This window comes from Geospiza fortis, unplaced genomic scaffold (genome assembly GCF_000277835.1).
Source record: "Geospiza fortis unplaced genomic scaffold, GeoFor_1.0 scaffold98, whole genome shotgun sequence".
Classification (NCBI taxonomy): domain Eukaryota; kingdom Metazoa; phylum Chordata; class Aves; order Passeriformes; family Thraupidae; genus Geospiza; species Geospiza fortis.
Genome location: NW_005054306.1, coordinates 11,360,184 through 11,373,452, shown reverse-complemented (window position 1 = coordinate 11,373,452; position 13,269 = coordinate 11,360,184). Strand labels below are relative to the sequence as shown.

General features: G+C 38.6%; 1 protein-coding gene across 1 annotated transcript in view; it reads left to right on the top strand.

Moving 5' to 3' along the window:
- PTPRK (protein tyrosine phosphatase receptor type K) overlaps positions 1–10,304 on the top strand; it is a 297,434-nt gene extending 287,130 nt beyond the window's left edge. Inside the window, exons 28-33 of the mRNA XM_031066727.1 lie at positions 1–156; positions 2,767–2,898; positions 3,129–3,254; positions 5,210–5,373; positions 6,600–6,735; positions 9,037–10,304. The exon at positions 1–156 is cut by the window's left edge and continues 15 nt beyond it. Of these exons, the coding sequence (XP_030922587.1) occupies positions 1–156; positions 2,767–2,898; positions 3,129–3,254; positions 5,210–5,373; positions 6,600–6,735; positions 9,037–9,090 (768 nt within the window). The 3' untranslated portion in view covers positions 9,091–10,304. The remainder of the gene's footprint in view (positions 157–2,766; positions 2,899–3,128; positions 3,255–5,209; positions 5,374–6,599; positions 6,736–9,036) is intronic.
- The last annotated feature ends 2,965 nt before the right edge of the window (positions 10,305–13,269 follow it).

The window sequence follows — 13,269 nt, the reverse complement described above, 5'->3', positions numbered from 1 at the left end:
CCTCGCCTGCAGGCGGAGGACTGCAGCATTGCCTGCTTGCCAAGGAACCACGACAAGAACCGCTTCATGGATATGCTGCCACCTGACAGATGTCTGCCTTTCTTAATTACTATTGACGGGGAGAGCAGCAACTACATCAATGCTGCTCTTATGGACGTAAGAGACTACCTTCTTTGTCTGCATAGCGTGCCATGGAAAGCCCTGTAATGTGAGAGAGAGCACTTGCTGGTTTAAGAAAGGGTAATTCTGTTGCTGCAGTGCCCAGTAAAACAGTCGTAATGAGGAAGGGTTGGGGGGAGAAGATAAAAAGCCCCACCAGCTTGTGTTTTTGTTCAGAAGGTTAGTTATCTTTGGTCTTTGGCATCCTTGTGGGACCCTCTGGAAATCTCACCTTTTTAACAGCATTATATAAAGCTCTAGTGTCCAGACCTCCAAATCGCAAATCTCAGCAGGATCTTAAAAATCTGTTTGTTAGGCAGTAAATGTTAGCTATCTGAACGTGAGGTTACTATCACTATTTCATAAAAAAGTCTTTTTATACTGAGGCAGGAGCAACAAAGGAAGAAAAAATGGTTTTCTTGACATGTTTGGCTATAGAGTGTATGATTGAGGAGTTTGTTGTTTATATTTTGAGTTGCTGCTCTTTAAAGTTGAAGTCTGAGTAACAGAAGTACTGTCAGGGGAAAAGGTAAAATAATGGGAAAAATGGAGTTGAACCTGCTTATCAATAAAGATCTGATCAATAAAGCAGTTCATGTGCTGCCAGACACCTTCCTGTGCCTCCCGTTAACTTTTCCAAAGTTAGGCCCCTAAAGCCACTTTTTACTGTAAATGCTTAAATAAGTGGCCTGATTTCCAGGACCATCTCCCCTTCTTCAAAAATGAAATGCTATCAGAGACTGCCATGCCAAGGAGAGATACTGAAATAAAATGGCAAATAGCAGCAGAAATCATCAACACTGATTGGTATAGTCATCCTTGAGTTCTGCCTGAGCTAGGGCAGGAAACAAACTGATAGCAAAATGCAGCCCCTAATCTCACAACCAGCTTATTGTGTCAAAAAATTTGAGGAGAAGTGTGTGTAAGACCAATGTATCACTGGGGACTGAACAGATGAATTAGAGCAATGAACAGAATTCTGGCAGCAAAAATTGTTTAGAATTGCAGTTAAAATGGCATTAAGCACCTGGATAAAATTGATGTACTATGAACCAACCAACAGAGCTGCATTGAGGAGTGTGGTTTGGGGTGAAAGAAAGGCAACACAGTCTGTGGAGGGCAGGAGGACCCTTGAGTGTGAAAACAGCAGGTAGAACATGAACCAAGCAATATATTAATGGATTGGCAATCAGAGGCAAGTTAGAAAAGGCAGAAATGGTACTAATAAGAGGAAAGACAACAGCAGGGAAAAAAGGTATTATATTACAATGAAGGCATATAACAAGGTTATAAGTAAAAGGTTAAAATTTTGAGTAACACAAGGTTTGGTTTTGTTGGTTTTTTTTTTGCCTTTTCTCTTCTGGTGATTTCTTTTAAGACTGATTTATTCAGAGAAGAGGAACTACTCCTGGACAACAAAAAGGGACTTTCAATAACAAAACTGAAAGAGGAACTTGGCCCTTATTTTCTCTTGAGAAACATGATAAATTATGGGAAAGAGGGTTAGGAAAACGTCAGCTAGGACTTGTTTTATTTCTTAAAAGTACAAGGGAAGAATAAAAATTGGTTGTCTCTGTGTTGTCCCTGGGCAGTTCTAGGAAGTAGGACATGAACTGCTAGTATCCCAACATCCTTCCTGCATTAGAAAAGGTAAAAAAATCTATATTAATAAAATCAGCCACCTCCTTAATCTCTTGTAAAGCAAGTACTGATGCTAAAGACATTAACAACAAATTATTGGAAGGTATGTCGATACATTGCACGTAACGATCCTTTAAATCAATCTTCAAATAAGCAAGCTTCCACAGCAAAAGTGGTTTATCTGCCCTACCAGGTCTTTCTCCTGGGCTAATTTACTTTTCTATAAATGGTTACACATTGCCTGCGAAAGAGTTCTGATCTCTCCTCTTCTGCTTGCTGCTCATAATACATCCACAGCAGGAAAGTAGCCCCTCCACTGTTAGTTGCATCTCAGTTACATGCAAGACTTTTGTATTTGTGTATTTTACACGACTGTAATATTTGCAGTTGTGTATAACATAGCATACAGAAAATTGAACCTGTGGTCATGGCAGGAAATAGGATTTTGCTGTTGAACTTATGCTTTCTGCTGGAAATGGGTCCCAGTGATCCCAAAAGTCAGTTCTGTGGGTGTCCCTGTGGCTGTGCACTGTGAAATGGACTTTGGGATTGAGTTTAGTCCCCAGTTCAGTCACAGAGTTCACATAAAACCTACTGTGGAGAGGGTGATCTTCTGAGGTCTCAGCATCATTGGGTGAAGGTTGTCTGCTTGGCTCCTGGACACAGTGCCTAAAGAAGAGTTGCCTGAGCCTCAGCTCAACAGAGCCATGAAGAACACCTTGGAGTGTGTCTGGAGCACATCTGAGTGTAAAAACAGGGCTTGTTCTGTAACCAAGAAGAAGGCAGACCTGAGCAGAGTAACCTCTTTGTTCTTTGGAGATGATAATATGTTTTTAACTTTTACATCCTCAGTGATATATGAAGTAACTGATGTCACACCTTTGTTCCATTTTTAGGTTTTGTTCTGTTTCAGTAGAATTTAAGTACATCCCATACCGGTACTAACAAAATTGTTTGCCTCTGCAGAGCTACAGGCAGCCGGCAGCTTTTATCGTCACACAACATCCTTTACCAAACACTGTGAAAGATTTCTGGAGATTAGTGTACGACTATGGCTGTACTTCTCTTGTGATGTTAAATGAAGTTGACTTAGCACAGGTTAGTTTGGAGCTTGAATTTTCCATGTACCATAGCATACTTTAATCATTCTGGATTTACTACATAATGAAAATGTAAAGCAGTGCATGACTTTACAATTATTCTCCGCTCTACAGCAACTAATCAACACTAGCTGCTCAGTAAAGGTTAGATGAGATGTCTGCAGTGGAATAAGGCAATGCTCAAGTTGTAATTTACCATTTAACTATGGCTGTTTTGCTCTGGCACAGGGTTGCCCACAATACTGGCCTGAGGAAGGGATTCTGCGGTACGGCCCCATCCAAGTGGAATGCATGTCGTGTTCAATGGACTGCGACGTCATAAACAGAATTTTCAGGATATGCAATCTAACAAGAGTAAGGATTATTCTGACAATATGTGACAGAAAAATATGTCGTTTTTCATGCTCTCTTGGCTTTTGTGCTTTTAAATTTTGAATAATAGTAAAGTGCTAATGTTCATAAGATATTATCCAGAAAAAAGTCAGTCAAGCATCAGTATCTAACACTGATTTCTAGTACTTTTCTACAGCTGCAGTACTTTTCTACAGTACTTTTCTACAATAAGCGGAGAGGGCTTTAAGATGAATGGATGTTGTTCTGAGGCATTCATCCCTGATGTGTGAGAAGTATTCTGTATTCTGTTTGTTTGGTGTACAGTAAAAGAAATATCCTTGTAATGAATGTATACTGACCAGTATTTAGTTCATAGCTTTGGTAAGATGTTTTCTGTGGTGAATCATGAACAGAAACACTGAGGCTGATTTTACAACCAGCACCTTCTCAGCCTAAGTTGTGAAAACCACAACAGGAAAGGCAGACTGTGGCACCCTGCAAAGCAGAGTGTGATAAAACTCTGAAAATTCCTCTGCCTCTAGTGGGTTCTGCCACCACTGTGCCTCAACCTACAGTTATCATCTTTTTCTCAACTCCAGCAGCAGCACCACTCTTGCATTCTTGTCAGCTCTTTCATAACTTAGACCATCTTTTTACTGTCCCATAGTGTTCCACAATCTTGCAGCATCTTCTTAAACCCTGCTTGCCATACAGTGTTTCCTCTTTAGCTCACCTCAATGAATTGCTTATTTCCCACCACAAAGAGTTACAGACACTTGTGCCGCCAGTCTATGTACAATTAACCAGCAATCCCTATTTTACCTACCATGACTGCTTTTTATCATCCATCCAATAGTGAACTTATCACAATTTCTAGTGTATCTTGAGTATATGTTTAACTCTCATTAATCTTGATAGATAACTGTGGGGAAAATTAATTACTGTGTACACAAAGATCTTTCATGTATGTTGTTTTATTTTTGTTTTCTTTTATTTTGGTCACATTTTCATTTATCAGAGCGCAAAGATCAATTTTCATGTGGCTAGTATTTTATTCAATTTTTTTTAATTTTTTGCTTATATTCAGAATTACAAAACACATTTTCAACTGTTTTTGGAAACTACAGGAAACAAAGGTGTGGGCACACTGGCAAATATTGCGCCATAGCGCTTTTTTCTTGTACTTTGAGACTTCCTCTTTTTTTTTCTTATTTTATTTTCTTCCATTTCCTCTTTTTTTATGATGCTTTGATTTTCTACTCTTCTCTTTGTCTCCTATGTCCTTTTGCTCATAAGCCTTGCATTTAAAAATCTCTCTGCTCTGTTGTTACTTTTCTAAAATCCACATTCCTACTTGTCATCTTCAGCTTCAAGAAAGTAGATAGAGTATTCTTCCTGTTATTGGGGCCTTTCTTGTGACAGTCAAATTCTATTCAAAGCTCTCCCCGTGTCACATCTAGCACGTGGAAGGCTCAGAGACTGGCAGCAAGGCTGTCATGATTACTATAGTCTGGCACAAAGGGAAGACTTCAAGGACAAGAGTCATGTTTGTGCAACAGTATTACTTGTTCATTTATAATGGCATCAGTTCATGAATAGGGGCCAAATGTTATCTCGCTCTATTTCTGTGAGTCTAAGAATTTAATAGTGATGTTTTAAATTGATTAGTGGTGGTGAGCAACCTTGGCATATAGAATCTATGGAATCTAGAGTATTTGTTGATTTAGAATTCAGGACAGGTTACATTTGTGATTGATAAACTGTGATGTGGTCTTCAATATTGTTTCCTTTTTTACCTTTTCTGACATTTTCCTTGAGCTCAGGTGGTAGAAATTCCAGGAGGCCATACCATGCAATGTACACACCTTAGAATCTCCATAATATAAACACCTAGGTTTCATGTTAGTTTTATAATTTGGTTTCCTAAACCAAGATGTAAAGGTGCCATTTTGACCTAAATCTCTGATTTTCCTCAGCCACAAGAGGGCTATCTGATGGTGCAGCAATTCCAGTATTTGGGATGGGCGTCTCATAGAGATGTACCAGCTTCCAAGAGATCCTTCTTGAAGTTAATTCTCCAGGTTGAAAAATGGCAAGAGGAATGTGAAGAAGGGGAGGGCCGGACCATCATCCATTGCCTGTGAGTAACTTGGAGAAAGTCAACTGCTGCTCTTCAAAGAAATTCTTATAAATTTATTCTTGGTTTTAATTTAAGCAGTGTTCTTATGGATACCTTCTTTTGCACCTGCACCTGTTACTTTTCTAATGAAAAAAAAAAAAAAAAAAAGTACCATTGCCTATCACTCTAGGCTTTTGTTCAACTTTTGGGTTTTTCTGTGTCAGAGGAACGAGTATTTTGAGTGCAATACTACAGTGATACTGTGTATAGTGTCACCAGTGCATAACAGCCTGATTTTCAGGTGCAAGACATGTACAGATCTGTTTCTTCTGCCTGGTTTCAGTAAGGAAGTCTTTTATCGGTGCCAAATGGGGGATTTTGTGTCTGTTTTGCACAGAGTGTGCTACATTTTTTCTCAAAAGAAAAACCTACAGTATTTTGAGGGATTTAAACTGAAAACTATGGATATATGAAATCTGAAAAAAAGCTCTGTTACAGCACACCATACTAAAACTATTGTTGGTAAATGGCTGCTGGCTGCTTACCTGATACTTAAATGGGAGCTAGTTTGGGAGTTTTGAAAAGATGGTATCTTCTTCTCCCTAAGCAGAGAGTAATCTGTCTCCTTACTCTGAAGAAAAGACCTCTGTTTAAATGTTCAGAATTAACTAGTGACCCGTTTCTACCTACATCACTTCAAAATTAATAAGAAGAAATACCTACCTTAATTTCTTTGAAATTAGATTAAAATAGTTCAGAAGTGTCACCAAAGGTCAACAAGTTATTAAATCAGGGATGCCTTAGCATATCTGGTTGAATAATCCTCATTTCATAAGTTAAGTGAGTGTCTTTCCAGAAGTGGAAAATGTACTTGCCATTGAACTTGTTTTTATTATTTCTAATCTCCTACTTGCCCTTGAACTCAGGTTTAGGGTTTTTTTAAAATTATTTCTAATGCATATGTGATTTAGACCTAAAGCATAGTTGGGCAGCATGATGGGCTGTAGGGGCAGAATTCAAAATCTGTAATTGAGAGGAAGGTCAGAAAAAGTAAATGTCTTAGACCAAACCCACTGGAACTGCAAAGAGATTGCTAGAGTCTGGTCTCCCTCTGGGACTCAGGAATCACTTATGCTTACAGAGGGAAAGAACTGAAATGGATGCTGTTTTGGAAGAACTGAAATGAATGTTTTGGATGCTGTCTTAGGCCACAGTAGCACTTAACTCTCTCTTTTCCTTGTGTGCAGAAATGGCGGTGGCCGGAGCGGGATGTTCTGTGCCATCGGCATCGTGGTTGAGATGGTGAAAAGGCAGAATGTGGTGGACGTTTTCCACGCCGTGAAGACCTTGAGGAACAGCAAGCCCAACATGGTAGAAACTCCGGTAAGCACCAGCCCCACAGGGCTCCTGCAAACAGCCAGGGAGCCAGAGGCTGCCTCTGTGCATGAGCTGTGTTTTCAGTCCTGTGCCCACAAAACCAGTGTAAACCTACCGTGGGCCACAAGAAGAAAGGACAGCTATTGTGTGTAAATGCAAGTCAGCATCATAAGAGGACAGGCTTAGCATTTTGCACTACCTTTCTTGTCGTGGTTGCATGCTTTCCACAGAAAGCATTCTGAGTTAACAGAATGCACTTTAATCTCCCAAAATAACCCGGTCTGTTTGAAAGGAAGTTGCAGCAGGCTGCATTCACACAAGCTGCCTTGAAATTTTACAGCGCAAGACATTTCTCCTTGGTAGGATTAAGCTGTGAAGTACAGATTCCTAGCTGGAGCTGTGAATGTTTTGCTCCTTAGTAAAAACTGTTGTATTGAATACTGACAGTCTTTGTTATTCAGATATGTAGTAGTCAAAATGATACCTCAGAACTTTGAAATCAAACATTTAGATCTAGTATGTTGCAAATGAATATATAAAATCATTTAGGTTGGAAGAGACCCTTAAGATCATTGAATCCAACAGTTAAATAAAAAACAATATAAGCAATAAACTAATACAAACAATATGAGCCTGAATTAGCAAAACTGCAAGACTAAATATCCATATATACGTTGCCAGAACTCAAAGTAATCTTGAACCTTGTGGTTAATCTTTATGCACGCAGTATGAATGCCTATCCATTTGAATGTTTGCCTCTCCAACAAAAACTGAACATTGGATGGTCCTTAAAAAATTCTTCCACATGGATATTTTTCTGTTTTGTAGGTGAATGAAAGGAGGTTATGTAGTGTTTGGGAGTTCCTGCCATTTGAGTCTCACACTGCCAGCTGCCAGTGTCACTTTTCAGCCAGATGGCTCAATTGAAATTAAAAACATGTTTTAGTTAATGCATAGTAGAAATTGCTTCTGACCCTGTGAACTTGCATATTGTGCAAAATGGCTGTATCTGCCTCTTCCCATATTCCCCTTTTTCAGGTGTCAGTGTTTGCTTAATATCAAATAGCTTCTGTAGCATGATTCTCTTAATCATAGTGCATCACTTCCATCCCTTGCCAGCACATAAATTAAGAAGATGGTTAATATGTTAACAAATAGAACATCCTGTGGCAGCAAGGACACCGGGCTAGGTATTGCTGCTTTTGCTGCACATGCTTTGCATTCTCCTGTGCCATAGACATCTGAGACACAGTATATTGAATTGCTGCCTGGGTTTCAGTTCACTGCTGTCAAGAAAACAGGTCAGATCACATGGAAAATTTTTTGTGTCTCTGTAAAGGGAGGCCGAGGTAAATTGTGTTTGTTTTTGATAAATGCTCTGCAAACTTATATTACATTTCAAAATAGTCCTGAATTCCACTGCAGCTTTACACTGAAGTTGCTGTATTTTTTTAGTAACGTATTTGTGCTGTATGGGTTTTTATTCAGAACTCTTGAACAGCAGAAGCTGTTGAGTTGTTAGTCAGAAAACAAACGAAGAAAACCACTATATAGCAGTGTCATGTGCCCTACATTCAGCAACAGTATCAGATAACAACGAGCAGTGCAATAAAACCTTTAAGATATCTCCACAACTTCCTGTTAATGCATCACACTGTCTTCCCATGCAAACAAAAATAAATCACAAGGGCAGATTTCATTTTTCAAGTCCTAAGGATCATAGACATCAAATTAATTTCCTTGGTTTTATTTCTTCTTTCTCTTCCCCTCCCCTCTCTCCTTCCTCCTCTCTGTCTCCCAGTATCACCTCTCAACAGCAGCACTGTTGAGAAATAATAACCACAATGAGATTTTGGAATTCTTTTTTAAATGTTCATCTGATCTTTTGGATGCAACATCAACGGGACTGTACCAATGGGCTCTGGACACGGAGCTGCCTGGGGTCCTGCACCAGTGACTGCTCAATATCAGCTAACTCAAATAGAAGTGGTGTATCAGAGTCAAGGTGCTTTCACTGCAAGAGTGCTCTGACTGAAAGGAGAGCTTTTCATGTTTGATAAACCAGTTCAGAGGCTGAAAAGATCAGAGAAGCACATCATTACTTTCCATGGTCAGGGGCCTTTTCCCCTTCATTGGTTAGGGTGAGTTTTTAAATCAGAGCTGGTAATATACTTGTGTAATAGGAGGGAAAAATAGAAAATCCAAGCCTGTCGGGTTTACTAGTTAGCAAAGAATGTTCTTGATTATAGATATTGCTGCTAAGGTTTTAGATTTTAATGTAACTTCTGTTTCTGTTCCCCCTTAAAGGAGCAATATCGTTTCTGCTATGATGTTGCACTGGAGTACCTGGAATCCTCTTAGTCGGAAAGGATGTGACGAAGTTCACCAAATATATGAATCTCAATAAGCTGTTTTGACAACAGTTCTTGATCCTGTGAAGAAAGATTTTGGGGGAAGAGGGGGGTGGGAGGGATTTTAAATTTTAAATGCAAAGTATTTTTCTTATGAAGTTGTGTATCTTAATAAAAGAACTCAATCTGTTTCTATGCTTGTATACAGTATCAACATTTAGTGCCACATAAATACTATTTAATGAAAAGCAGAGTCAGAAGAGATTTGCTCAGATTAGGACCTTCTTGTGTGTGTATATGCAGCCGTCTCTCAGATACAGTAGAGCGACCATCTGTTGCATGTATCAATATTTCCTATATGGTATTAATTTTTTCTTTTTGATACATTGTTAAAGTACAATAACAGTGCAGATTGATAGTAAGGTTCATTCTTTATACGTTTCAAGTGTTGCATATATATATTATATATAGTAAAAGGAAAACTGGCTTATTTTGTTTTAATGTGCAATGATGGCTGGATCACATAAAGATCTTTATAAAGAAACTTAAACATAAGCCAAAGACTCAAGTGTAAATATGTCTATATGGAGAAAGCACATGTATTTATTGTTTACTTGCATTCCTTTTTTGATGGCTGAAAAAAAGAAGAATCATTTTTCTTGAAGAAAGCTTTTTTTGCTGAAATCAAGTGTAAACAATTTTTGTAGTTTATTTTTTGTATGTTTTAGTGTAAGTAGAAGACATACTTTTTATGCATAGACCAAGAAACATTGGTATAGTGGTTTTGTTGTGTACATGCTTGTGGTTCAAATTCATGTAAACAACTTGATTATAGAAGGTCTTTAAGTACAGGACCAAAATATAAACATTTTCCTGAAAATGTATAGTTTTTCACAGTTGCATTAGTTAAGGACTGATTAAAAAAGTATGTAAGGAAGTGCACACTTTAAAATGGCCTTGCCTATGACTTGCACAATATTGGAAGAAATTTTTAAGATCCATTAAAAAGTGTACAGGAACCAATTGTTTTAAAAATATTGAAGCACAGATCAACAGGAGAACTGTGACACAAATAGATGGGTCTGCATATACCCTTCAGGGTAAAAAAGTATTTGTTTAGGAAATTGTAAAATTAAGCAATGTTTAATTTGATGTTTACAAACATGTAAGCTTTGCTTCCAAGAAAGCAAAATTTGAATAAACCAATGCCAGATTCTGATTATAGTTGTGGTGTACAAAGTATTACTTTGCTTTTACTTAGCTTGCATCCATTTCTTCACAAAGTTTTCTCTATGTTATGTTACCTGCTAAAGTCATTCCAGTCTCTTCTTGGTCATTTTTAGAACAGACAGTAAAATGCTATGGTGCTTTTAAATATTCTGTAAAGTAAGAATTAACTAAATTTTTATTTAAAGATTTTTTTTTCCTACTTTGATATCCTCTCATTTACTGTCTTCTTTAAGGAGTCATTCTTATCTGAAAGCCCAATATATTTGGATAAGGAAAAATCTCAAAAGGAAATTGTATTATTTTTCACCCTGGTGCTTCAGGAAGTATGTCATAAGACTACATGTCCTCTGTGTGTCCTAAATTTCATCCTTCAGATACATGGAATTACCCATTCAACACTATAAACAGCAGAGAAATGTTTAGAGAAACACTGCTTCTCAGATTTTTTTAGTGCCTCCATCTGTACTGCATAGCTCCACCTCTTTCAAGTCTAAACCACTTTTTTTTTTTTTTTGTTTAGGTTTGGGGGGTTTTGGGGTTTTTCTTGGTTTTTTGGGGGGGTTTTTTTGTTGTTTTTTTTTTTTTTTTTTGAGTTTTTTTTGAGGTTTTTTTTCCTGTGACTCCCAGTGTTGATTCCTAGTTATGAACGGCTAGGTAAATAAATAAGGTTTGAAACATTTACTGAGTCTGGCTTCTTAATACTCAAATTACCCAATTTTTTCTTCTGCCATAATGGAAAGTGGAGTATAAGTTACATGCTTTGCAACATTCCTAGCTTTCCCTGTGAGGAAATGGCAGTCACCTAACTTTGTCAGTCAAAGTGTTGGGTGGGTTACCTCGAGCTGTCTGGTCACCGCATTTTGTGGAAACAACACGCCTGATGCATCCTGCCTGTTAGACGTCTGTCTGGCACTAAATGATTTTGACTGTGGAAAAATCTTCCTCTGTTGTCTGAGAGGATGTTGAGAAGACTAGTCTAGAAGTCTAGATTAATTTTGTGACAGGAGAGATGAGTAGCTCTTAGGGTTGTGGAAGGCAAAAGCCACATTCTGTACTGCCCTGAATGATATTTATGTCTTGGGTGGAGTTTTTCTCATGCAGAGCTGCTGCGTTTGGGACATTGGGGTCCATCCCCATCAGAATTTCATGATCCTGGTTAAGACCTTTGAGTCCAGTTTCCCCTGGACATTAAGCGTGACTGATGCAAGTGCCAGTATTGATCCTGGCATTGCAGCATACTAAGCCTGCACAAGACTCCTCCTTGGGAGCATCCCCTTTGGCTAGAAGAGATTATAGCTGCCACTGGTCATTCTGCAGAGGGGAACTCTGCCAGTGTTCAAGTACTCTGAGTCTCATAATTTCTGTAACTGTTGACTGTGGTGATCTAAAGAGCGTTTGCAATAGCTCATGATTGAAAAATTTCTGGGAAATTCTTCCTAGCAAGATCAGGGAAAAGTATGAAGAGGGAATATGGTATGTGTATAATTCTCCAGTAATAGTATCTTTTGAGGGTGTCTTAGGCAAAAGATGATGTTAGAATGTGATTTTTAGTATAAGGTCAGAAGAGACACATTGTTTCATTGTGCAGCTGTTTCCCTTGTCACACCCAGTGTAATCAAACGCCAGCTTTGTTTTTGAGGGTACCAGCTCTGTTACTCCAGATAAATGCTGCTCCAGTGTCCTTTACTTTCACCCGTACAAGACAGAAGAAAGGGAAATAAGGGGATTGAAACCTGACCCAGACAGAAAACAAGTATTTATCATGAAAAGAGTGTGCTGTGGAAGAATAGAAGTATTCCTGACCTTGGACACTCAAAGAGGGAAATGTTTCACTCCCTGAGGTGGTGAAAAGCCACTGGCACCAGTATCACAGTGTGCCAGCAGCTCCTAACTTGGAGTGGTCCGTAGGGTTCAAGACTCCTCAAAATCTTTCTGCTTTCTATCATCCTTTCTGAAATTCTAGCACAGACTCAATCAGGTGGCTAAAGCCTGCAGAGTGCATTGTCTCTGCCTTCCTCAGCAGCATGAAGCAAAGGCTGGACTCACACGTGGTAAGTAGAGAGCAAATGGGCATCAAGGCAGAGTACAAAGAAGCACAAAAGGCTACATCCATGGAGGTGTATGTGAGATTATTCAAATTTGAAGTTAATGAAGTTGAAACTGGTTTAATACTACATAGTGAAAGTAACCAAAGGAATGTACAAGTTCCCAAAAACATGATTGCTATGTGCAAGAGGTTTTTCTTTGCTCTAAAACTGAGAAGTGATGACCCCAGTGTCTTGCTCTGTGTAGTTAATGGAAGGAATTCTGTGAGTCACTTGGATGGCTTTGGTTCATTTTCTATAGGCCAGTAATCAAAGAGGTAATTGTTGAAATTATCTGAATTTTCCCAGAAAAAAACGATGTTAGGATCCAACACTGAAGAGCCATAAAAGGCATAAAACACCTTGGAAGTAATTAAAGCAGTGTCATTGAGATGGAATAGCTACTCAACTTCAGCACCCTGTATAGTGAGAGGCTTTCTTTCTTTTTTTCTTTTAGCCTTCTGAATCTGCCTTCCCTGTTCATAGTGACCTAACTCCAGCAGAAGGAAATGTGAGGAGACTCAGATTTTGACCTTTTATTTGGGTCCTGAGAGATCAGACCCAGCTGGTCAATGAGATCTTAGTATTTACATTTCCTGCTTCCTGGGTAAATGATGCCATTGGGAAACAACTTGGAAAAAGGCTTTACCTTCCTGGAAAACAGTCACTGGCATAGGGGTTTGAAGCCTGAAGCTTTATATCTTCAGCATATTCAAGCAGTTACTGGGATTTATTTCATTTGGGAAGTTGCTCAGTTAATATATTTATTTAGTTTATGCTATGTCCTACATACTACATTAAGAAATAGAATATTCCTTCAAGAAACATGGAAGCCAAAGCTACTGCAGGAGTGTGCTCTTTCAAATTGATTAAAA